Source organism: Opisthorchis viverrini (genome assembly GCF_000715545.1).
Source record: "Opisthorchis viverrini unplaced genomic scaffold opera_v5_8, whole genome shotgun sequence".
Lineage (NCBI taxonomy): Eukaryota > Metazoa > Platyhelminthes > Trematoda > Opisthorchiida > Opisthorchiidae > Opisthorchis > Opisthorchis viverrini.
Genome location: NW_008751664.1, coordinates 3,746,788 through 3,771,079, shown reverse-complemented (window position 1 = coordinate 3,771,079; position 24,292 = coordinate 3,746,788). Strand labels below are relative to the sequence as shown.

General features: G+C 41.6%; 2 protein-coding genes across 2 annotated transcripts in view; one reads left to right on the top strand and one right to left on the bottom strand.

Annotated features, from left to right (window-relative positions):
* Positions 1-24,292, bottom strand: part of T265_00831 (hypothetical protein) — a gene marked incomplete at both ends in the record, with an annotated part of 83,376 nt that overhangs the window by 5,095 nt on the left and 53,989 nt on the right. The window contains 9 exons of the mRNA XM_009164703.1: positions 4,937-5,069; positions 5,494-5,563; positions 8,882-8,957; positions 10,446-10,554; positions 13,324-13,391; positions 14,636-14,752; positions 15,619-15,716; positions 18,098-18,240; positions 21,918-21,960. Of these exons, the coding sequence (XP_009162967.1) occupies positions 4,937-5,069; positions 5,494-5,563; positions 8,882-8,957; positions 10,446-10,554; positions 13,324-13,391; positions 14,636-14,752; positions 15,619-15,716; positions 18,098-18,240; positions 21,918-21,960 (857 nt within the window). The remainder of the gene's footprint in view (positions 1-4,936; positions 5,070-5,493; positions 5,564-8,881; positions 8,958-10,445; positions 10,555-13,323; positions 13,392-14,635; positions 14,753-15,618; positions 15,717-18,097; positions 18,241-21,917; positions 21,961-24,292) is intronic.
* Positions 1-24,292, top strand: part of T265_00832 (hypothetical protein) — a gene marked incomplete at both ends in the record, with an annotated part of 138,616 nt that overhangs the window by 109,823 nt on the left and 4,501 nt on the right. The gene's annotated exons all lie outside the window — the stretch shown is intronic.

The following is a 24,292-nucleotide window of genomic DNA, read 5'->3' as shown; positions in this document are numbered from 1 at the left end:
ACCTACAGGTAGTCAACTTTGGTGGGCCGGTATTATCAGTTCTGGAGGTCCATTTCTATTAGGATGAAGAGAAATCTAGTGGAATGTTTTTTTCAAAAGAATACCGAAAATGGGCACAAAAGGATCGCTGCAAGAAGAACAGATTACTCTTAAATACCATTCGTGACAATGGTTGATCTGATAGGTTCTTGGAAAGAAATATGTAACTAAGTACGACACGGAGCGTAATCACAATGCGACCACTAATGCCTATCAATCTACGTCTTCCGTAGAAACCGCACCTTTTATGCGGTTAACTTGTGCACAACTTTCATCGGTTGCGTTGTGATCAAATGAAAGATGAAAGAGCGGCTGCCTCACCAAACGATTTCGGTGTGTATGGTAGTTTGCCAGTTCCTGCGCAAGATGTTTACGGAAGTCAAATGATGAGACTGTTGTCTTAGCAAACGTGTAAACGCATTCCGTATCGATGGTCGAAGGATCTTGAGCAATACATAAGAGGTCCGATTTTGACTCTCCAAATGAATACCACTGATGCTGTTAAAGTGATCTATGACGTCCGTTTAAGGGCATCAAGTTGGTGCTGTCATCCGTATGCACTATCCGGAGCTTTGAATCCGAAAACGCTCTGTACATATGTAGCGTTTTCACCAACCTAACCACAACGGTGAGAATGCAACGTACCACCAGACGGAAACCGAGCTATCGAACGTTCTCAGTAACGTGAATTTATTAATCCATTCTTCTTGGCCCTGTGTTACGCTTTCCTATCCCGCGTTCCTAATGAATAATTATGTCCATGGATTCCTCTTAACCCAGGTACATTTGTAAATTCAACGACAGGCTAAAGAAAATGGTTAATTCATCCAAATGTCTGCTCTAAACTACTAATGCACATCCATTCAATGCATAGCTGATAGCGCATATTATTATTGTTTTTTTTCGAATAGAAACGAAACATTTTCAAACAAAGGACCAACGTTAATGAACAGACTAACAACCAACGTAACCATTCTACTTGCCAGTATTCGTCATAATCACTGTCTGAAAACTAGAGAACAAGCAAAAAAAGCTCTGACGATAGATGAATGCACGCGGAACTTTGTGATGAAACTTAAGGGGCCCACCAACATCAGATATGTCATGGAAGTTAAATACGCCACTATGGCAAGACCAAGTCCGGAACCAAACTGGCTAGTAAGCTTAAAATTTTCATCTTTGTTTACTAAGGCATACTATATATGTGCTTTCTGTTCAACTTGCCAAATGTCTTATTTTGCTTTGCCGGTCCTTAGTGTTTATGGCCTTCAAATACTTCAAATGCTTTGTGAAAGATACGACAAATCTCCTAGTTTCTTTTCCTCATCTTTTCATAAGTCAAGTCTTTGGACCAACCAACAGAGCAACAAAGATTGTTCTATGCAATACACATGTTCTTCCGAATAAGATACCGTGTGAGGGAATGCCATCATCGTGAAAATTCATTTCCTTTTTTATCAACTACCAAAAATGACAGCAAGCATTTGACTACACAGTGGCTTCACGCACGAATCTTTCTTGTGTTTTTTTTGTATATTATTATCGAACGACTTTACTCTTACAAAAATTCCAGCTAAACCATGACAGAGTTGTCATGTTTCCCGTTACCGCTTAACTCTCCGCTTCATGGCACGTAGTGACATGCAACCGAGAATCGAGTTTTTTCCACACTGAGTATCATGTCTTCTAATTCGCGCCTCTAAATGATATTATCCTTTGCTTGTGTTGACCTTTTCCGCACGCGGATTATATCCAAACTCGGAACCTTCAACATCCAAGTGAATGTAATCAACGGGAAATGCGAAACCGCTTAACATCCATTCTGAGTGTGGGAGATCACATGGCGTCAATGAAATCGTCAACTTCTTACACGCAGCCGTTCTCAACTACCTTACCCATGAGACACCTCAGTATTTTTCACAGCAGTATCCTGATTAGTCCCCAAGATCCTAGTAAAAACCGCGTTGCTTTTACTTGGCTCGGCAGAAATTAATTTGACATCATTTGCCGTCTTTGTGCCATAATACACATTCTTTATCAAGCCATATACTTGCTAGACTTAATAGTTGTCGAGCGTCGCACCTTCAACATATATTTCTTCAACAAAAGTTGCTCGTACCAGGCCAGAGACGATTTGAAATGCACAGCAAAAATGAGTCCACCGCTGAGCATCACACATTTCAAGGTCGCCTACCATATTACCTGCTCAACTTGTGCTGGACTTATCAGTATTTCATATGTCGGGTGATATTCCTACGAATATTTAAGCTGTACAGTTTCAGTGTATGGGCGATCAATCAGTCTTAGGTAGGGTCATCTGGATTTTGAAAGTCGTACTTTGACTGATGGGAAGATAAATGTAGAAGGTGCCTGACACATTATATTAGTCCATGGACTCGAAAAGCTGTCAGTTGAAAAGCCATACGTAAAATATTTGTACAGCCGAAGTTATAGCACCATATGAATCCTGAAAATCACTCGCTTTTTGCGAGAATCATTTGACTACGCATTCTGATAACAAAATTTTGTACCGGCTGAAAGCCATCTGGGGGTAGTGATTCCAACCGTGAACAGGATACATAAATCACATTTCTAATTCTAAAAATCGGCGGCGTATTCACGCTACCATCCGGCTTCTAGTGAATGTTCTCATCTATCTAATGTGGTATATTTTCCAGTGTTGTGGGACCCACGTCGTAAACAATATCCCATTTATCATATCTTGTTGTCACTCTTTTAGATCTGTGCACAATCCTGATGCTGTCCACTCTTCGGCATATGGACATCCTTCAAACTTAATCCCTGCCCGGCTCTCAACTGCTTTAGCACCACCTTGGAAGAAGTCTATGAAAACTGAGGAACCGTCCGCTTTAATTAGTCAAAAATGCAATTCTTCTAATGACGACCATTTTAAGAGCTTTATCTCGGGTACAGCATGTTGCAAGGATTATGCCAAATTACAAATACCTTGAAACTTCACTTATCTGAATCATACCGCCTATTATCGGTCCATAATCGTTTGTAGGTGAATGGAATTCTGAAAAATTGACGTGTGGCCATCTTTTTCTTCGTTTATCCACGTGGTGACAACTATGCCTCCCCAAAATTTTTTGTCATTTGCATGTTAACCATTGGTGTATGATATTGGTAAGTATATATTGCGAAGGTAATGAATGTGACTGTAGACAAGAAAAGCCGCTTTCAGCCTGGAGGTTACGTTACGTTTCGCTTTCGACACAACCACTTCGTCAGGCCAAGTGAGTAATTAGGCAAGTTGGTTGGGTTTTAAGGCAGTCAGAGAACCTATCCGGGAGATTTTCAATGACTGGTCGACTTGATCACTGCTGGATGTCAGCCTGATGTCCCTGTTTGTTAATTAGTGGCGATGACCAACATTTACGATAGATTGTTTAAAGAGAAGTTGTCTTCATGTTGAACCCGGATTTCACGGTTTCGCTCTTTCTGTCTAGGACACCTTAATGGAATATTCCTCTTGCGGTCGTTCACAGATTTTGTTTACCCATGTTCGTCGAAGGGTGCCGGGTTTTAATGTGGCGGTGGTTCATCGGATCTTACTCTGCTTTTGTTTTGTACTTTTAGACCCAGAGCATTTTGTTGATAACTGCACACCGCCTCGTGTCATCTCGGCTGATCTGAGACCATTCACCACACACTTACCACTTCTACATTCTCTATCCTATTCACGCCGGAATGCTTGGCGTCTGCCTCGGTCATCAGTCGCTGTGGTGTGAATCCTAGGCGCATCTCAGAATGTCCACATTTTCCAAATCTAGCCTGGTGCATGCCCCAGCATTGCCGAATCTTTGACTATGACCTGACATTAATCTACGTTTCTTGGTGATCTGTTAATGGAAGCGCTAGCTTTCCCAATTCCCTTATACTGTCAACAAACTGAAAGTAGCTCAGAAGGGAGGATGAATCAGGTGACGAGTGAAACATTTGTCCGAGGTAACATCGCTCCAGGAGTCAGACGATAACCACATGATATGAATTTCATCAATGAAGCATTGATAGCCCTATATCCTGTCTAACGGTGGATCAGCTGTTTATGGCCAAACGGCTTAATATTTATCTACTAGTAAGAGGGTTACGGATTCAAAGTGTCCCCGAGATTCTTGAGATGAGCGCTGCTGGATGAAATAGCTGTATAGTGAGACTATGCTTTTTGGATTGGACGGATTCTTACGTGCGACACAAAACTTCCACTGAAGCCTCTATATCATTGTATAACATCAGGTAATTTTCCGTATGATACATTTCGAAATCTGGTGTATAGGCTGCACACTTTCTGGAGGTGTCCTATCTTCAGGAGTTTCTTATCTTCTTTAAAGCAGAAAATCCGAACCTTTAAATTCAATTAGCACGTTGAAGCCTTCTTCTGCTCGTGAATATTTCCAGTCGGATCACTAGGGAAAAGCCAGTAAGCTATATTCATCCATGAGAAATCCGGTTGGTAAATAGCTTGTTGTGATTTTCGCTCGTGTGTTAGAATATCATAAAAATGTCCGACCGATTTCGTGTGAGAAACGAAGAGGGAACAAGTTTTACTTTCCGCCAGTTGAAATTTCAGTTATGACTCCTAACCTTTATTCATAAAGCAAGCAATTCTCTGAGAAAAACACGCGTTTTTTTTATTCACTCTTTCGTATGCTAAAAAGAACTGCACTAAAATAAAGATGACTTTCTGGGTAGGAAAAACTTGGACCCAGTGGACTCAAATCCAAGATCAGGTTTGAGTTTGCAAATAAATACAACATATCAAAGAAGTTTTCCTGGATATGATGTTTCCAATAGGACAGAAAAACTCACCTCAAACCAAATGCACACCTTTTGGAGTTGTTCTTACAAAGCTCATTTGCAAAAACCTGTCACTCACCTATGATTCCGCGATTTGCAGCGAAGGCAAACAGAAAAGCCAGCGGCATTCCGATGCAGTAGTATCCCACAAAAATTATCACGGCCCCAAGGCTTTGTCGACCACATGCTAGTAAAACAGCCTCTGAAACACCCTAAAATGGGAGGAAAATCGCGGTAACTAAAATGTTGGAATGAAACGTGGAAGAAATCAAAATATCCTAGTTTGTTGTTGTTACCCGGAGTGTTGGGTTCTCACGCAACACCTCCAAAATGAGCCGTTCCGTGTCAAGAAATAGTAGCTGCTTGGTGTTCATTAGATGTTTTGGGCATAGAAGTTTAACCTTAATCAAGAATTTATGAAAGAATCCACCTGTACTCAGACTTGTGTCAGTCCTAACGAAAGGCTGAACTAAATAGCAGCCTTGAGGGTTTAGTAATCAATCGATGGGGAATGTTTTTCAGGGTAAGGTCAGTCACTCTGGCGAAAACTGCTCCACGAAATAACGAAAGGTCAGTCTGCCAAGAAATCAAATGAAAATAAAGTGAATTCTTGTTAGCTGTGCGCATAAAACTTACTGCGAAACCTTCGCATATTTGGAACAATAACAACATTGCCAGCAGTTTGCTTGCAAGATCACATATAGCTCTGAAATCACAGAAAGTACGGAATCACAACTATAAGGAATCCAATCAACACAAAAAAGGGGCAAGAGCAAGTCAGATCGCAAATGATCATACTGAGTCAAGCGTATGTTAAGGAAGGGTAAATACATTGCAGCCATGGTACAACAGAGGTCTCCACCTTAACAAGCGTTCATTTTAATAGAAACTGATGATTATAAGTTGGAACTATATCTTTAGTTCCAAAGGGCTGTGAATAAAGGTGGTTCACTGATTAGTTGAAATTCTCTGTCCTATGGGATCCCAGCTTAACCGTTTAACTGAGCCGACAAAAGAATATTGGGTGTTTAAGATTTCCCATCATAGTTCGTAGAAGTAGATGGCGATGGTCAACCCACAAAAAATCAGTAGCGAATCTGACAAATAACGCTCTTCTCCCTTCTTGTCAGGACGCGCCCAGACATGAAAAAAGTACGTGTGGAGAGTGACGCATCCTTATGGTCAGCATCGGTACGACGTGTTTCGGATAGCAGGTGCGTTGGCGGAACCCACCAAACACGGCTTAGCAACATAAGGCCAGTAGAGGCGGGCTGAAATTGTTCACCACCGGAACATCGCCACTGGCTATACAGAACGAACAAGTGAACTACCATATTTGGCCATTTAGTCATCCTATATATTTATGCGGAAGCTCTGTACGTTTTGTCCTGACAATACAACCGTGTCCCGAGTTCTCTGTCTTTTCCTTATCGCATAGCCTGGCAAGCTCAATGCAGGCGTAACTAATAGACGGCCACCCACAATACAACACTTCTAAAGGAGTGTCTTATCGGAAACGCTTAAAAAAGGAATTCTTATGTCTAGCTAGAATCCCAGAACACGAAGGCCTTCAGAAACCAACAAATATTTTTCACACATATGGATTTTTCTGCACCAGAAAAGACATTCTAGTAAAACTGGCATTCAAATTTAGTGGCGGTCGATTGAAACAGAGGTAAGATCAAGCGATCGGGTAATGTGGGCATTCGGTCGGAAATTCCCGGGAACTTAGTTACCGTTGAATCTTCTATCAAAACAGGATGGGAGAGGCCCTGTTTGATGATACAATATTGGCAGTCACACCAAGAGTGAAAAATCCGTTTTACTTATTTTGACCTTTGTGCTAATGAGAATTTAGGTAAGTTCAGTAAGTTTTCGGTCGTGAAGATAACCAAAAGAGCGTTTTGGGGTGGACAGCTTCAAACTCAAACGGATGTGTAAACGTATTACTATGTATCAGGTTAGCTTATTCTTGAACGGTAAGCAAATAATTAACCACTTTAAGCACCACCAGGTTTCTAGATGAGCAATCTAACGCCTCATACCTCACTGGTTAGGTGAGGCGGCTGCCTGCATAAGAGATTGACTGTCACTCTGATGTGCGATACCAGCTCTCATCCGTGTTAATTAGGCTGTACTCGATCATCTAGTCAGCAGGTTAGCTCTTGCGCACTGTGGGTCAACATAACACAACAGTTCTGAGAGTGGCGCTTACGGTGATTCAGAAATAGCTGATTATTGTGTTTGTTCTACGCATGATTTAAGTTTCCCTGCTTGGCCCTCCAATGGGTTATGCTCACTGAGTTCGCCTAAGTATACGTCATTGGTCGTTCCGAATCCGCTAACTGTGATAGTAACTCCCAGCTGTACATGACGACCACGTTATCTGACAGTGTTGGGCCAAACCTTGCCAACAAACTGTGTAAATTTAACCCATTTATTTGTGTTCAGGGGATGGTTTTTATGATACTAAAGTCAAGGGAAGAATGAAGATATTCACCGCTACAGAATGTCATGCTGTATTCTCCGTGTTGTTTTCCGTTTAGCAAATGACAGGTCATCCGATATTTAATCTAATTTAATATCTTTAGCCATAGCTGATTTCCACTCAACAGCAGAATGTCTTTATGTGTAGGTGTAGGCAATTCTGACGGGTGGCGTGCTTAATGCTTTATTATTCCAGTCGGTTGGTAGTCCAGTTTTTGATTGGACAAAGCCTGAATTCTGTCTTTATAAATTAACTCAGGAGGTAGTATTATGTCGACATAAAAATGTAGGTGGAAGCTTTTGGGCTACCAGATCTTGCGCTTCTCTTTCAACCTTACTAGTGGCGATGTGATGGGAATGCACACTCTAGGGCTACAGATTTATTGGAATACAGCTTACCAGTGATAACATATTGGCTGACATTGGGTACCCAGATGACAGCGCCCCTCGCAATCTGACAGTGCAGCTGCCTGTCTGTGTAGTTCCTGTGATGTGCGCATGGTTACTATCACACCACAATGTAACCTCACTTACGATGTCGTGACCGATCCAGCAGTTCTTTTCACACAAACGAGTCCTTACATCCAGATACTTGTGGACGTTTGACGATGCAGTGCCTATCATCAACGCATGATCAACGAATACTGTTCCCCCACAAAACGAACACGTTGTGAGGCAATCTCTTTGAGAACCGACTAACAAAACTCATGTGAAATTCGGAATACAAGTCCACGATTGTTTCCGCTATTTTAAGCAACATGGTCCGTGTTCATACCGAGGTGTTTCCGTCAATTGTAAAGTTTGCCCACGCATTACATCTGTTTTAATTGCACAAATAATATAAACGGCATGATACCCGAAAACAGTCAGTGAAAGTTCGAACGCAGTTATGTAAATAAAATGCGGTGCATAGTGAACTGCGGTAGTTTTTGTGAAGTGATTTACATAAGAATAGCAAACATCGAGGAGATAAATGTGGCCACGGATTCCTATTTGAATGAAACTTTGATCGGCAAGTCATGTTCCTTGAAATTCGGTATAGTGGCTTTCAAAACAAAAGTTGTTTACAAAACTGCAACTGGTGGGGCGCATGATCTTTTAGCTGCGAAAATCTTGACGAAATCGCCATGTACAGATGTTTTTTTCTATCGGATTATGGACCACACGACATCACTTACCGAAACGTCAACAGGCCACAGTAATCAGCTAGCCTGCATCCATGAACTCGACGGCCCAAGCTAGGAAGACGTGTATTCTGGGTACCACATCACAAACAATATAACATCAGTGTACGAGGTTTGTCAAAATATACAACCGAATTAAAGTATTGGAAGCCATCAGGGAGACAGAAAAGAGAGACCGGTTCTTCACTGTAACGTACTCAGGACAAAAGGACTTGGCGTACAAATTAAAGAATAGATACTAATAAAGACCGTCAGTTAGAAACATGGATGTTAGAAATGCATCAAACCGATTACGCTGGACTGATAATTGTGCTGTTAATGCTTTGATTTATCCTACAAAAAGCAGAACTCACTGGTCTTCCGTAAAAATCAACGGCAATTTGTTTCGTAGAAGCACAACTGGGATGCCGGTAGCAAGAGCAACTATACCTAGTAATAAAGGTGCGTGTAAGGAAGTGAAGCGTTACTCAGAGACAAACATCTGAAGTGAACACGTTGAGAAATCGCGAATATTCCTTCTATATGATGAGTTGTGTGTCGCTTAAAACAACTAGCACTTTGCGTTGTGAAGAAATCGAAATTTGATTCTTCAAGTCAGCTTACTATTTAAAAATCTGGCTGGGAACGTTGACCTTGAAAAGCACCAATCCTCAGGAGCGATCACCTATATCTTGTCTCTTTAGTTTTCTTTTATTTACAACTTCCTTCCCCTTTAAACATCAGTTTGTGGGAGAAGTCACACATGGTTCATTTGAGGCCGTCTCCCTAAAGGTGACCTTTGAACTCAAATCGTTCTGAGCTCTACGCTGAAATGGGTGCTTGCACAAATTCCCTTTCCTTAAGCATAATGATCAACACACACCTTTAATCATTCATAAAGACCTTCATATTTATTGCTTCGGGTGTGTTAGTGTCTAATTACTTGATCCTCGCATGCAAAGTTCTCTAAATGTGCGGCTTTTCACGTGTTACTCTTTGGTCTCACAAATTCTGCGTACCCTGTGTGGTCCAATCGACCTAACTCTTCTTGTTCTTTTCTGCTTACAACAACAAAAAATAAGCTTCACCTGCGACTTCAAGCTCATGAATGAGGTTTCATCAGGGCTCGAAATAATTGGCCTCCCTCATATTGTAGCTGTTCTCCAGTGGTGTTCGAGATCCCACGCTGACGTGATAGACAATTAAAGTGCGAGAAAATCTACGTCGCTGTTCTTTTTCGCACAGTAATCGCAAGTGAGATCCAAAAGCCTCGAATCATGCGCTTTAAAAATGTAGACATATTCTCTTGGTATATTTTTGACAGACTATGACACGTTTCGCCCTTCTACGTGCTCTTCATAGAGGTGCTGTCTTCAACTTTTACCGACAATATATTTCCTCCAACCTAATCACAATTTTCCGCTAAAAATGCAGAGAAAATCTCTCATATTTACTGATTAGCTCAATAGTGCGTTGTCCCACCACTTAGTACCCAATTGTCACGTTTTTCAGACCGCCTACTGTTTCCTTATCCGAACCGCTCCTGATTCTAAAATTGCCAGGAGCACCTTCATCACCTAAAGGGGCCTTTGTTATTGAAATCAGTTTATTGCATCTGTTGTGCGTCCGTCAAACCGTATGTTGAGTATCCAGACAATGTGCGTTACCGGTACCAAGCTGGTACCAAACAACGCATGAAAAGATGGATCGAGTCGATTCAAAACAAAGTGGCTCAAAATTCTACTTGTATACGCTAGAAACAGGCGTCCAATATGAGGTCAATGGTCTCCAAAACTGCACGGCAATAACAATACACGCCAAAGGCGCTCAACAATGAGAACGGCATACAAAGCCTGCTTCTTTGCACCACAAACACTGCACTACAGAGGTACCGAAAATAACAAAATAATAAGATAACGTCAAAAAACGTGCACTAACAGACAAATCTCTGTGCTGTTCTGAAGGTAAAGCGGGCTCCGTCCGGATCATACGCACCCAGCTTCTGTCCCACACGTACGTTAACCGCAGTAAACAGCCCAAGAGGGATCTGAGTTTGAAAGTAAGTATTTCGTGGTAAAACAGAATATCAAATAAAACCACGAAACACAATTTTACTGTGTGTGACATTTAACTGAGATAAAATTTCAGTTTCTACAGCTTTATCAAAGTACGAATGATGGTCATAGTTCGAGGTCATCGGTTGCTTTTGGAAGCATATCGTTGACATCTGGCCTGGATGGCGTTTAACCCTAACCCGGCAGGTATGTGTGAGTAGCCAAATCTTATTTAATAATGCACACAGTTAAGAAGGAAACCTGCAATCAACTGAGAAAACAACCTTCTCATTTTCAGGTCTGCCTGCATTGATGAGTTAAATCCAAATAAGTTCGAGGGCTTGGTTCAACATGACATTTTTCATCTTTTTTCCACGTATCCGCTTTGGGTTCAACAAAATAAATACAAGGAGAAAGTGCGAAATTCAAATTACTTCACTTATGTTGTTTGGGAAGATAAATCAGCCAGTTTGCGTCTGGTTGAGTGGATTGATCTTAAGAGAGAACCCGCGAGCATTCCTAGCTAAGTGTACACAAAACCAATCACTGCTTTGTGCAGAAGGTCGCCAACGAAATAAAGTAGGTTCCAATATGGTTTTCACGAGAGACTCAACTGGACCTCTCGTTTATGATATTCGTGGAAACCATATTGATTTTCAAATGAGTGTATTTCTCGAAAACAGTCCAATTTTCGTTGAAGTAGATCATAAGATTGACGGAAAATCGGGGACTCCGCCTACCTGATGAGCCACAAGAAAGGCGGAACCTGTCGAAGAGTTTTCAGCAACCTTGTAAGTAGTTTCCTTAAGGTTCCAGTCACGTTTGTTCAAATAAATTAACGGGCATTTAAGTCAAAAACCTAGCCTGAATTGATTGGGCACTGTTCTTGTACGCATTTTTGGTGTAGTGTGACTTCAGGCGTAGTATGGTTTCAGGCTGCTTTTTTGGAGTAAGATTAAAATCTACAGCTTTATTAGTGTCTTATTATGCCCGCGATGGTGGGTTTCTCTATAAAAAATGAATTGAGATGACGCTAAAGAGATGAATGTTATATTGCTTAATTAAGTTGTAGACCATAAGTATGTACGATATTTCACAGCTGACATATGTACCTTTTGTGTATGTAACGGACTACTCTTGTTGACATTGTCGAGAAGAACAGGCCTCGGAAGTGATCTGTTGTCACTGATTTCTCAAAGCCTAGTAAATCCCCTCCCAGAAAGACCAAATAGGATGGCATCTTCATGTGAAATTACAGCGTATGACTAATTCTCCTATAGAACCAGTTCGTCAATGCCAGTGACCATGGGATCATATGCTTGGCCAACATTTATTATGGTCCTTCTCGAGTGTTTTCATCTGTCTCGTCACTCGAAAACTCCTGTGTTACAGACAAATCACGATTTTCGTGGGGATTGTCAAAGTCATCATTGTCGTACTCCCTGTAAATGCCCCAGATTTGAGTCTAGGTAACTTCTTGTACAACTATGCGGAATCGCATTACGATCTTGGATTTGCATTGACCCACGATATTGATATTTCTCCGCCTATCAGCACCATACATGGTCAGTGCTGTCTTTGATAGGTTTTGTGTTTGTCGCAGACCCCTCATTCACTAAGTGTGTTAATTATTATCGCCTGAGTTGCGCATCTAAAGTGTGGCCTTCAAGCAAAGAAGACGTTTACTTCTCAATCCAATCAGCCGTCTCACTACACTCGTAAACCCATACAAACGCATACAGTGGCCCGGTTGTTGACCGTGATATTGTGATCGATTGGTGGCGATACTTGCGGTGGTAGTGTGAAACCCATATCCGTTTACTTCACTCAGTTCCTTGTTCAGGTCCACAAACACACTGGGAACTAAAGTTTATCAGCGCCCAATAGCAGTCCTCATCAAAACGTTAGAAGAAATGGCGGTGAACTTGTGAAGAAAGGCGACAGAAAGGTCGATGATACACGGTAATTTGCCGTAAAATTGTGGTAACAGAGTACACCAAAGTGTGTAGCCTATGTGAAGGTAGGATATCGACTTGCGTAGCAAATCGTATATCGGCGAACTGCTGGATTAATGATATTTTCAATGGAAAAAAAACTGCTGGATTAATGATATTTTCAATGGAAAAAAACAGTTTTAGGGGCCCGAATTCGCCGGTGTACTACGCTGGTGTTGCACTGTGTGGCAGCCAGTGCGAAACTTTTCAGAGACTCAGTTGTTAACTTTAAAAGATAAATTTCATCGTGGGCACAAATATTTCCGGATCTGTACGGTCAGTCACATTTCGGTCTCGACTGGTTCTAAGCTAGCGATCCCCTCATTACCATCATGCTGCACTAATTTGGTTTCGACGAGAGACTCAACTGAGTCCAGCCGATTCTCTCATTCGTGATGCTATTCTGTGACTGAACATGCCGCAAAAAGCCGCCTCATGTTTCGATTGGTGGGATATTTTACATAATGCCTTACAAGAACTAGACGGTACACACTACTCATGAGTTTTCTGTAATCTTTTTGACAGCCAACAACAAGCTTTATCTTCCTTTGGGTTCATCCATGTGTTCACCTCAATCTCATGTTCTACTTCAACCCAAATTGAACAGATTTTCAGTATTCTCATTTGTAGACAAATTTGATTCAAAGAGGAGACTCAGCTTAAACTATTCGATCCTCTGGTTGGGGGAGTTCATCTGCTACTGTGATGCGCTTAGTCGTAAGGCGTAAACCATGTAAAGTTGAGCCAATCCATCCAACCAAAACTTACCATGTAGAGTAGGCTCTGAACCTGGAATGCGATCGCCTGTGCTCCCAAAGTTACTTCGCTTATTGCACCTATGGAATAAAAGGTAGTAGGCAAGACAAACATCAAAAGTAGAGTGACCGAGTATTGTTGCATGTGACCAATCAGTTAAAGTTATCTTCCAAACGGGTTTAGAGAAAATATCCAGTACAGCGCATTTTCACTTTGCATGTTAAAACGTCTCCGCGAAGTCACATCTCGACCAGAAATTCACCCACAGAATAAGGCGCCGCATAAAACTTCTAGCAATATGAATGACCGTTTTTTCTACATATCCGTAAATGTCTGGACAGGTCAATATCAACGATGATTTCAAAAATACGAGAGTCTGGCAGCTTGGCCTTCTTGCTAGACTTTGCACCTTTGTTCCCATAGGATAAACACGATAAATTAATATCCATCTAATCGAAAATTTTCATAACTGGACAAAGTTAACCTTTTGACGCAGAAGTTTCGTCAGGCCAAACTGGAAACCTACTTACTTAGCATTGCATCAAAAAATGCCCAGTTTCGAAAACTATCGAACGTTTAACAGGTCTCGCTGAAACGATGACTTCGGGATCAATTGCAGAACCTATCTACTTACTGAAAGGTGTTAGTGACTAAAGCGAGTCTGTTTTACCATGGATTTCAAACCAAGAGTTTTTCCAATCACAGAGTGCGGCAATCTTAGGGTGCCGAACTTGGCACTTTTACTGTTGAAGACATTTTTTCGATGTCGATGCTTGTTTTCTTCCATTTCGTAGTTTTTACTACCAGAACTTCTGTGATGACAACGCCCTTGACGCTGATATGTCTCATGATATGTCTCTCATCGTTCCCCCTTATCATCTAAAATTTCTCACTGTAGATTTTATCACTGCCGTTTCTGTTTATAAGCAAGTCTTGAATTTTTTTCACAACTATCTCAAAAAAATTCCTGAGACCACATGAGGAGTTATTGATGCGTCTCAACAGAAATCAATGCGAAGTTAGGATGTCCAGCGGGCCACCTAGCCAAAAATGAGATCCACTATGTCTGCGCACACTTCAGCATATCGATAAACTTTTAAACTCGATAATGACATTTCAATTTCCTTGATTTTTGAACCTTCATTCTTTGTTTTCTAACCGCCAACTCTTACAGTGACATTAAGATCTCCTGGAACGACATCTCTGACAGGTTTGTACCTTATATTGGATAGTTAGTGGAGCATTGATCTTTCAATTTGGTGATCGTCAAGTAACCATGTTTGCTGATTTTACTGATTTTATAAAAATGATATTGAAAACTTACCGGAAATAAAAGTCATTATTTCAAAACACCACTCCTCCAGTGATACCATGAACAGACCGGGAATGCCCATCTGAAAGATGACACCCCAGTTTCTTGTTGCAGCCCGAAGATTAAAACCTTTAGAAAAACGATTGATATTTAGAAAAAATCTCTACGAGATTGATCTACATTTCATAAACGTGAACTTGAAGGAAAAACGGAAAGCACACGGTAACTTTCAAATACTTTATATAATAAATCGAACTAGGCCCAATTAAATCGTTGTATGTACCCACTCTACTCACTATCACCATGGCATGAACCGAGAAGCGTATGAAGTAGTTTAGCCACCCTCGATCTCATTTCCTGTGTCCGTAAAAAAGAACCAGTTTAGTTCATTTATGTTGCAGAAAACAACGCTCAAGGTTTGTTCGAAGGATGAGGAACCCATCCTCCAAACGCTGAGCATATTTGCTGCTTCTGAACTATGCATACTGTACATGCGTCAAATCTACCGTCTATTAACACCAAGTTCCCGTAAAGCTCAGCGCACGTTACAACCAAACAAAAACGTTTGTTCAAATTCGTAATCCAAACTCTTTTTCAATTGGTTTATTCAATTCATAGGACTTCATTCAAACAAGTAAGCGTGGGTGTATGTCGGTGGACAGTCACTGGATTTCGTTAGTGTTGCCGTCGTTCACGATGACCGTACTGCTGAGAATCAATCAATTTTCCTCGGTTCTTAGCTTTCCTCGATGGGGTGGGCTTGCATGACAAATTTTTCATTTGTCTTCACGTAACTTGAGGTGGTGGGACAGAGACAAGCAACGCCAACATTACCAAATTTCTCCTCATAAAATAATCAATAGTCATTTGAAATAAAATGGATCATCAAATTGACTGGCTGTCCTAATTAGACGTCTATCTACAAAACGCAAAGTCTGGGTTAGGAATGCAGCCCCAACAAGTATCATAAGTCGCTGAATAACTATCAAACTTACCGCTCCAAGTTTCTTTATATGTCCCGGAGATCAAAATATATGCAATTTCACAGAGTAGCATTATTCCGAATGAGACTGAAAGCCAAAGGGCAGATGCCCTGTGAAAATAGGAGGATGTGAGGAGGCGTAATCGTTCACTATTAACTATCCACTTAGCCAACCTACTCTTTTCTGTATGCGAACTTCTGAATTTTTACCTAAGTGGCAAGTGTTAGGTCCATACCTCTCTTTAGTTAGCAGCCTTACAACAAATATGTGACGTCCAACCATTTTGTCAACAGCACAGTCTAATAAACTCCAAGGTAACCATATTCGGAACCGATAACCATGTTCTGAGCAAATGCCTATGCATGCCCCCACACTGTTTGATCGGTAAGACCGATACAAACTTACTTCCAAATAACCCTCAAAAACTCAAAAGTAACAAAACTTTCTTCAACTGGTTCATCAGAAACTAGACCAAGTGGTCTGATCTGGAACGTCGTGGAAGGTCATAACAATGTCACTTACGAGACCTCGAGAAAAAATCAAAACACTAAACTTTTTGCACGACTGACTATTCATGCATGATGTTGTTGATGCATCACAGATTCCCAGCATGCAATTCAAGCTCAACACCTTTCTTAGCACACACGTTACAAGGAAACCCTCTTATGCTGGCTCAGGTGTGGTCTATCTAGTGATAGTGTTTAAGAGAGACAACCCCTTCCCGGAGCAGCACCCCTATAATAAACAAGACCACTTATCTACCTGTTATGAGAAGATATGACCCGATTTGCGTTTTTGAAGTACTATCAGAAACAGTATAAATGTCAGAATGCGTCAACCATACCACCCTGTGTATCACTTCAGGATATATTTTCACTCTTATTTTTCAAAAACTCATTTAATTCTGGTGATAATAATCCCCAGGCATTCCTCCCTGTTAACCTATAGAAATATTTACCAGCAACCCTCGGATTCCTGTAAAGTGTGTTCTGTACATTTTATTCTAAACGCTTACAACCGAGACGTAACTTTTGGGTCCACAGAATAATGTTCAAGGTGGGAATACGATGACCATCTACGGTATAGATTGGAAAGCAACTTCAGCATTCGATGAAGTCATTTGTGAGGTGGCTTTCGATAATAATTATGAAAATACAAGAAGCACTCAATCGGATATTTTACTGAGACACTTCACGGCCCAAGCCACAAATAAACAACTAGAATCCTATCCTAATTTTCCACTTCTGCTTCGGTGCTGCCACGTATTTATTGCAGTCGGCGCCTACTTAATTTTCTAAAGTAGTGCAACTTGTGGGTGCATCAACGGAAGCCCATCACACGGCAGCCGATACAGAATCACAGCTTGTCACAAGTAGCTGACATGCACGATGGATAATTTAGCCAATCTTGTGGTGTGAGGCATGAACCTACTGAATAAAACCAAGGTAGGTGCATGCTGCCCACTTTCAGCCTCCAGCTAGTTCACGCTACGAAATCCTCTTACTGATTCCACTGAAATTACACAGTAATTCTAGATAGGTACTTTTGTAGATCACGAGCACAGCGGCCTGAATGGTTAATTTTAGTGATTGTGAAACTTTCACACAGATTGGACAAACTATTTGATTGTTCAGCATTCTAAAGCTCTACAGATATAATTCTCTGGCAACCTAGTTTCATATTTGTGTTGGTGGAATCGAATGAAGTAAGCTATGAAAGCCACCGGAAACATTTTTGAAGTCTGAGGAAGATTCTGTGTACCACTGCTTTCAACTGCTAGTCAAGTCTCTCCAGTGCTCGGTGTTGTCTAGTCGCCTACATGGTACCAACCAGGGCTCCTCAGCCAATAGCAACAAATATTTTCCAGAGACCCAGTTACGCACGAGGGGGAATTTGAAAGTTGAGGTAAAAGCTGCAAACACCATGCTCTCGGACCCGTCCTTATCTAGGTGTGTAACCGAAATCCGACTCTTATAGTTAAAGTTCCAATACGTGAGGCTGAGCCATCAATCTGGACGCAACTAGAAGTCAACTTTAAGTTGGGCAAAACTCATCGCGATTTGCACAAAAAACCTATGTCGGCTAAATCCTAATCTGGATACAACTGCACAATCAGTACCGGCTTCATAGATAGCCGGTTACTTCGATTATCCGGCAACTGTATTCCAAAGTGGTTTACAGTTCTGAATCCACTGCAATCAGAACATGAAAATCAGAACTCTGGGAACAGGAAGAATCGGCTGTATGACTGACATGCCCCCTGTACTTGACCTGATCTCAACCTCTCCATAGTGAAAACTTTGTTTTGTCACATATATGGGGTGAAGCAGAGCGCATTTGGTGTATCGTGTACCAGCTAATTTCTATGCACCATCTTCACTTTTCTAACGGAAAGGTCATTTTTATTCTTAAAAAATGCATTACACCAGGCTTGTTATCGCCTCAAATTTACACGGATGGTAATAAAAGAGTAAGCACTAGAAGCACTTACCGGATTCCTAAATTCATCTTCAAGACAAATGTATGTTGCGCCCATAAATTAAATATGGTACCGATCAAGGACGCATAGACCATTGGAAGTACGATGTTCTGTGCTTGCAAATACCGAGTTAAAGCCAAAAATAGGAAGTCACACTGTAGATAGAAATGCCAAAGGAATAAAGGATTGATGTAAATTTAAGGCAGTTGTTTTTTTTTGCATGAATCATAACCATAAAAGTATTATGTTTAGAAGTAAATTCAGTCCCTTAAAGAAGTATTTCATCCACATCAGTTTCCTTTGGTGTAAAGCTGCCAGCGATTAGCTCAATTTATCAGTGAACACTGCATATGCTATGCAATGGGCAAACGGTTGGGTGTACAGTCTGAGGCAATTCATTTGGTACAAACGATTTTTCTGATCCGGAACAATTTGAGCGCCACACATTACGCCCTGTGCATAGCTGGTCTGTTATGAGAAAGTCACGTTTGTTACCTAAGCCGGTAGATTTTCCGAAGACATGTTTCAACTTACGCCACGGGTCACAGTGAGCGATTCACTGGTGTTAGCGAAAGACTGGAGACGGTCACTCAGTACAAGATGCATGTGGAGGAGTGCTATTTATGACTCACAGTTCCAAACAAATCTAGCAGTCCGTGCTACATTTCAGGAGGGCTCAACCATGTTGTTCTATCAGGACTATGGTAGAGAACACGCGTTATAACTGGATGCTGATAAACTTAAGTTGCTGCCTTCAATGAATATAGTTTACGGGTGAAAGTTGAAGTGTGCCGAATTCGCACTCTCGTTAAAAAATGGAAATCGACAAAGTAAACATCACTTAACAAGATGACGATGGCGTTCGGCGAACCTACTTTAATCAGCTGTCGCAGATTGACTTTGTGTGCAGGATGCTCTACACCATTACTGACGGAGTGCAATGATTGCTGCTGCTTCCATAGAGGTTATGCGGTATAAGTGCACTTATTTTAGGGCGGCTATCCCTAATTTGAACGAATTCAGGTAAACTTCCCCTTGTAATATGAAAAGTCAAGTGCTCGTCAGGTTATTCATTGTAGACAACCTATTGGGCCCCACTGTCCGGCAAAAGAATACCTCTCCAAATGGAATGCGTTGCAACAAAGAGAGACTTGAAGACATTTCATGAGAACAAATACAATGTCCCCAAGACATGTAGGGCTAGCCGAGAGAAATGCAAATTGTTAAGGCAGTTACTTAATTGCTTTTGATTTATTGTGTGGCTGGAGGAAGGACAAATGCTCCCACGCGTGAAGTGGACAAACTCTCCATTGACTGGATATCACGTACAGTAAATGTGCATGAGTCGACAGTGGTCCGTTGAACGTGCAAATTATCACAAGCAGAAACTGGTTGCCTTTATGCAGAAAATGACCCTGATTGCCACTACGGGGCTTTGTTCGAACCCTCTAGATAATGTAGACCAAATAGCAAACCGGTACAAGTGAGTATACACCCGTCCTGTGAGATCGATGATCCTTCCCAACTTTCCTCCTATCTTGCTGTGGTAACTTGGCATATAAATTTGAAAGATAATGGATGCAAGTATCTTTGAATATCATTCATTATCAGTGCTATATACGTGAATTTAATACTCTAAATTTAGACTCTCAATGTGAAGTCCAAAACTACAGCAGTTCCGGCCCGTATAGACCAGTTATACTTGGCATCTGGGCATCATCGTTACCGCCGTCTATAGCACAACACCAATGTTCCAACATTGATGTTTGCTATCGTATAAGTGGTGCCTAAACTGGACTGCTATGTCCATTGCTTACTATACGTGTCCATCTGTCCTTCAATCGATCGATGTTGCACGTAGTCTCATATAATCGAAGAACGCAATGTAACTGTTGTGTTGACGGAATATTCTGCTTGAAACTACGCATTTGAAAATGGAGTTACGGTCTTGGAAGCAAACCAAATGGCAGACATTCTCCCACCAAAATATTGTGGTAGTAATGTTGGCGAGTAAACTATATTAGGAAGGCGTCCACGCTGAAAACTGTCAATAGACCGTAAGCCGCTCGTTCTTAACCAACAGCACTTTACACCTAGTGGTCAGCATAGCGTTTTTCATAGCTACCTCAAAGAGTACAACCAGCTCTATACATAGTACTGCATGTGTTAGACAAGTCTAGATTTATCTGCTGAGACGAGCATTGCTTTCCGTGTGTAACTCAGAGTGGCGAAAACTTATAGATGGACAGAATTTGACATGACTAAAGGAAATGAAAGATATCACAAAAGGTTTGGACGATGTTGGGGCTGTTGTCCTTCCAGAAGGGAGCTCCTTGGTTGGAGACACTGAACGGTGTAGCGAATAAGCGATAACAATGGTGTTCTTGATATCAGTTTCTATAGAGATATCTGTAGTAGACCTCGCGGTCCAATTTTCTTCTTTCATCCATTACACGGATTTATTCTAATTATTTGACGTGGCTTTACGGCAGTGAAGCGCCACTGTTCTTGTCTGGTGCTGGTCTCGGTGATGATGATGGCGCTGTCTTTTTCCAGACGTGAACTACCCGGTACACACCTGACAAGCACGTGATGAACGACGACATCTGGGTATTTGTTCTTGCGGTCAATATTGACTTGCTGGTAAACTCAGATGGTTCGACTAGAAGACAGTGATAGGCAGTGACAGAAGGCTGCTGCTAGTGTTACAAGGCTGACTGAGAACTTTCACATGCTATGCAACTCAGCAAAGATAGAACTTCTAGATTTCCGATGTTTGGCTGCCAGTGTAACCACGGTTACGGATGAGGGGACAGAGTGACTCTCAGGAAACTCAGTACACAGCGTCATCGGGTAAGCTACTCGGCCGCGAGTGGACCGGGCCTAGTCGCGATGCGATGGTTAGCGTAACTCTGTAACCCATCGAGCTGTGTTGAAGGGTGACCTTTAACTATCCGCAGAGTCCGTCCTATTGATTTGGTCAACGGGTAGAGGTCTGACAGAATCTCCTTTCCCTCTATTTTGAGGGTTGGAATCACTGCGACATTATTCAATTAAAAGTTGGACAAACCAAGTAGTCTCATGCCTACCACCGGTGGACCCAAGGTCGATGTTTTGGACTTTGGTTGAGGACCTCAACGCCTAAGTTCGGGCGCAAAGCAACAACTCTGTTCACTTCCAATCGCGATTTCTACAAACCAAGTCATGGTGACATCAGCCGGGTTACCTTATTCGTTGCACACAGCACGATGAATGGGCGAGAACATCCTACTGCTAGTGCCTCCCACCTATCTGTATTTTTATCACTTAACTCCCGTCTTGTCCCATTTCATAGTCACTTCTACTTAAATCCCCGTTGTGAACACGTCAGCCAGACATCCAGGTACGGGTTCCTTGTTCTTGCTCGTTTCATTTAAGGACTTATGGCTCCTTTGCACCAAGCTCCCACCCTTCCGTTTTCTCCGCTGTTTAGTAAGGCTTTCCTCCCATTATGGTTGTTTGGGGGTACGTCACCAGCATGTATTACTGTAGGTTGCTATCAATGATGCCGGTGCTGTGTTGATGATGATGATTGATGCCGGTGCTGATGTTGATGATGATGATGCTGATGATGATAGGGATGAGGATGATGGGTTATAAACCACTAAGTTTACATTCCCAAAAGCAATCAAGCAAATTTTTCTGTCATTGGTGGCGATTGAGAATCTAAAAAGCAATAATGGATAATATTGCTAGTAATTAGAAATTGGAGTATAGGGCTATATTTTATGGTCACCTGTTTTCACTACAAATACCATGCTAGGCGGAACACAACACAGCGAACACCACTTACCGCAAGACCGGGTAGAAAATATCGCAAATACTCAGAGGTGAGCCTGTTGCAATGCAAGGACATTGGAAGAATGATGATAAACAACAACAACAACAACGATCGACAATAAATTTGTAACCAACATACCCAGACTGTGTTAAGTGGAAACATTGCATTCAGTGGACATCTAGAAATCACTGCAAGTATTATGGGAAAAGCTTAAAGATTCTGTCAATGTCAAGTACACGCTTTTACTACTAACCACAGTGAAGACATCCAACTTGATAATAGAACGAGAAGGGATATTCTGTGTGCGTATCAAAATTAATACCCGCTTCAAGCGCATAATGTCCACCCTAGAAATGCACATGAAATTTGGCTGCGTTACCTACTATCACGTGAGTCACAAAAAGAGGAATAAGTCTAGGAATATTCGAAAGGATGGCTGTACCTCTAGCCTTAGAAAAAATTTGCTGCAGACAAAAAATGACTCGACTTTTGTTTGATTATGGCTAGAACAAACACGAAGAATGACTTGTTACAAAGTGAAGACATGAGATTGTTGATGATTCCGAACTAGAATTAAACGGCTGAGCAAAACGATTGGTACGGTACCCAAGAAATCTTATCTTGTTGACAGAATAGTGTCAGGCTGTTTCGCCTTTTTTTCTTTGGCCGAATAAGGTACAGATGAGCTTGTTGAAAACTATTCGACATCCCACGACCGGTTTTGTGCCTCTCGAGTCCTATTAGGTAGGCGGAATCCCAAGAGCGTCGTCAGACTTATGTCCTACATTTACCGATTTTTACGCGGTTGGCATAATGCACTCATTTGAACAGTAATTTGGTGTCCACGGTAAGCTCAGTCAGCTAGAGCTTCAACTGAGTCTCCCGTCAAAACCAAAGCAGTTTGCAAGTGAGTGTATTTCATGGGTATCAAACAGTTTGAGCTCAATTAGAACATGAGTTTGACGGAAAATCAGAGACTGCGCCTACCTGATGGGATAGGAGAAGGACGAAACCTATCGCGATATGTCAACAACCTCGTGGATAGTGGCACCACCAGAAAAAAAACGAAACAGCTCAGTCGTATTCACTGAATTTTTTACTGTAAATCGGCTCTGCCTGCAGGCTAGAATATAGGTTGTGGAGCTGGTAAATTCGTTGCAGTTAGTATCAAGGCAATCTGTTAGAATCCGAGGACTACGCCTCCCAAACGCGCCCAAAATGAGGCCTCATCGTTGTTGGCCCGGCGGTCAACATTAATTCATCACAGTGTGCCACTTAAAAGGAACATCTCTTCAACAATATTAGTGCAGGCCTAACTGAACAAGATGGTTATCCCCCACTGTGCACCCAACCGAAGAAAACCCAAAGCAAACTATCTGCGCCTGTGCCGTCTCAATCTCTCGCCTTCACTAATAAGAAGACCAAACGTTCTAAGTAGTAGATGACTTGATGAGACTGTTTGGCCACCAAGATTGTTTTCCACAGTTTTCAAACACTATATCTCAAACGGGGCTCTTTCTCAGTCTTTCGCTGCAAAAACTTACAAAAATGCTTTTTCGAGGGAGGCTTATTTATCTATACGAGCGATTAGAGTAGGATAATAGAGGGGATATTCAAAAACACCTATTGCGAGTATGGTGATTAATGAACAGTGGTGCACAGCTTGTCGATGAAACTCCTTCAGGTATTGCCATCATCACAATCCTTTTTTAAATGAGAACGTAAGGACGTGTGTGGCGAGAACTTCACAACATGACCTTTTGCCTTACTGTAGGACGTAACACTGCGTCTTGATCACCTGTTCGAACCACACTGTCCTGACGCCCCAACCATCGAAATACTATGAGATATTCTACCAGAAAGCGATCTCATTCTCATCGAAAACCACCGGTTGGTCCCACAGTTCACACAGGGTACCTCGTGCAGTTGAAATACTCGGTTACGTCCTCCAGAATGAGTTTCTTATTCAAATATTCTCTCATGGGAATTATCGGGTCCTCCATTGAGATCAATGGGCAGTTGAGATCTACGAACCGACTTTCGTGATTAAATGAACTAATCATCCACAGCAACGAATAATTATAGCCTTTCCTCCTCAGTTCTCATCAGCAATCCACATTCTTTGCGACGCAACAAAGTATTTAACTACAGATATAGAAGAAGAGATGCCTGAAGGTGGCCAGAAAAACATAGGTTTAAGGACAGCCTTACAACAGTCTTTCAGACGAACCGATAAGTACTGCTCACTATTCACGTGCAACACTAGCTCTGAACAAACCACATTCGAAGAAGTTAATGGATGTCTACTTACTACATATCAGCATCTAATCGTGGTAATGCCAATCAGGGAACTTTCTACCACAAAATCAGCAAGCACTTACGGCCGA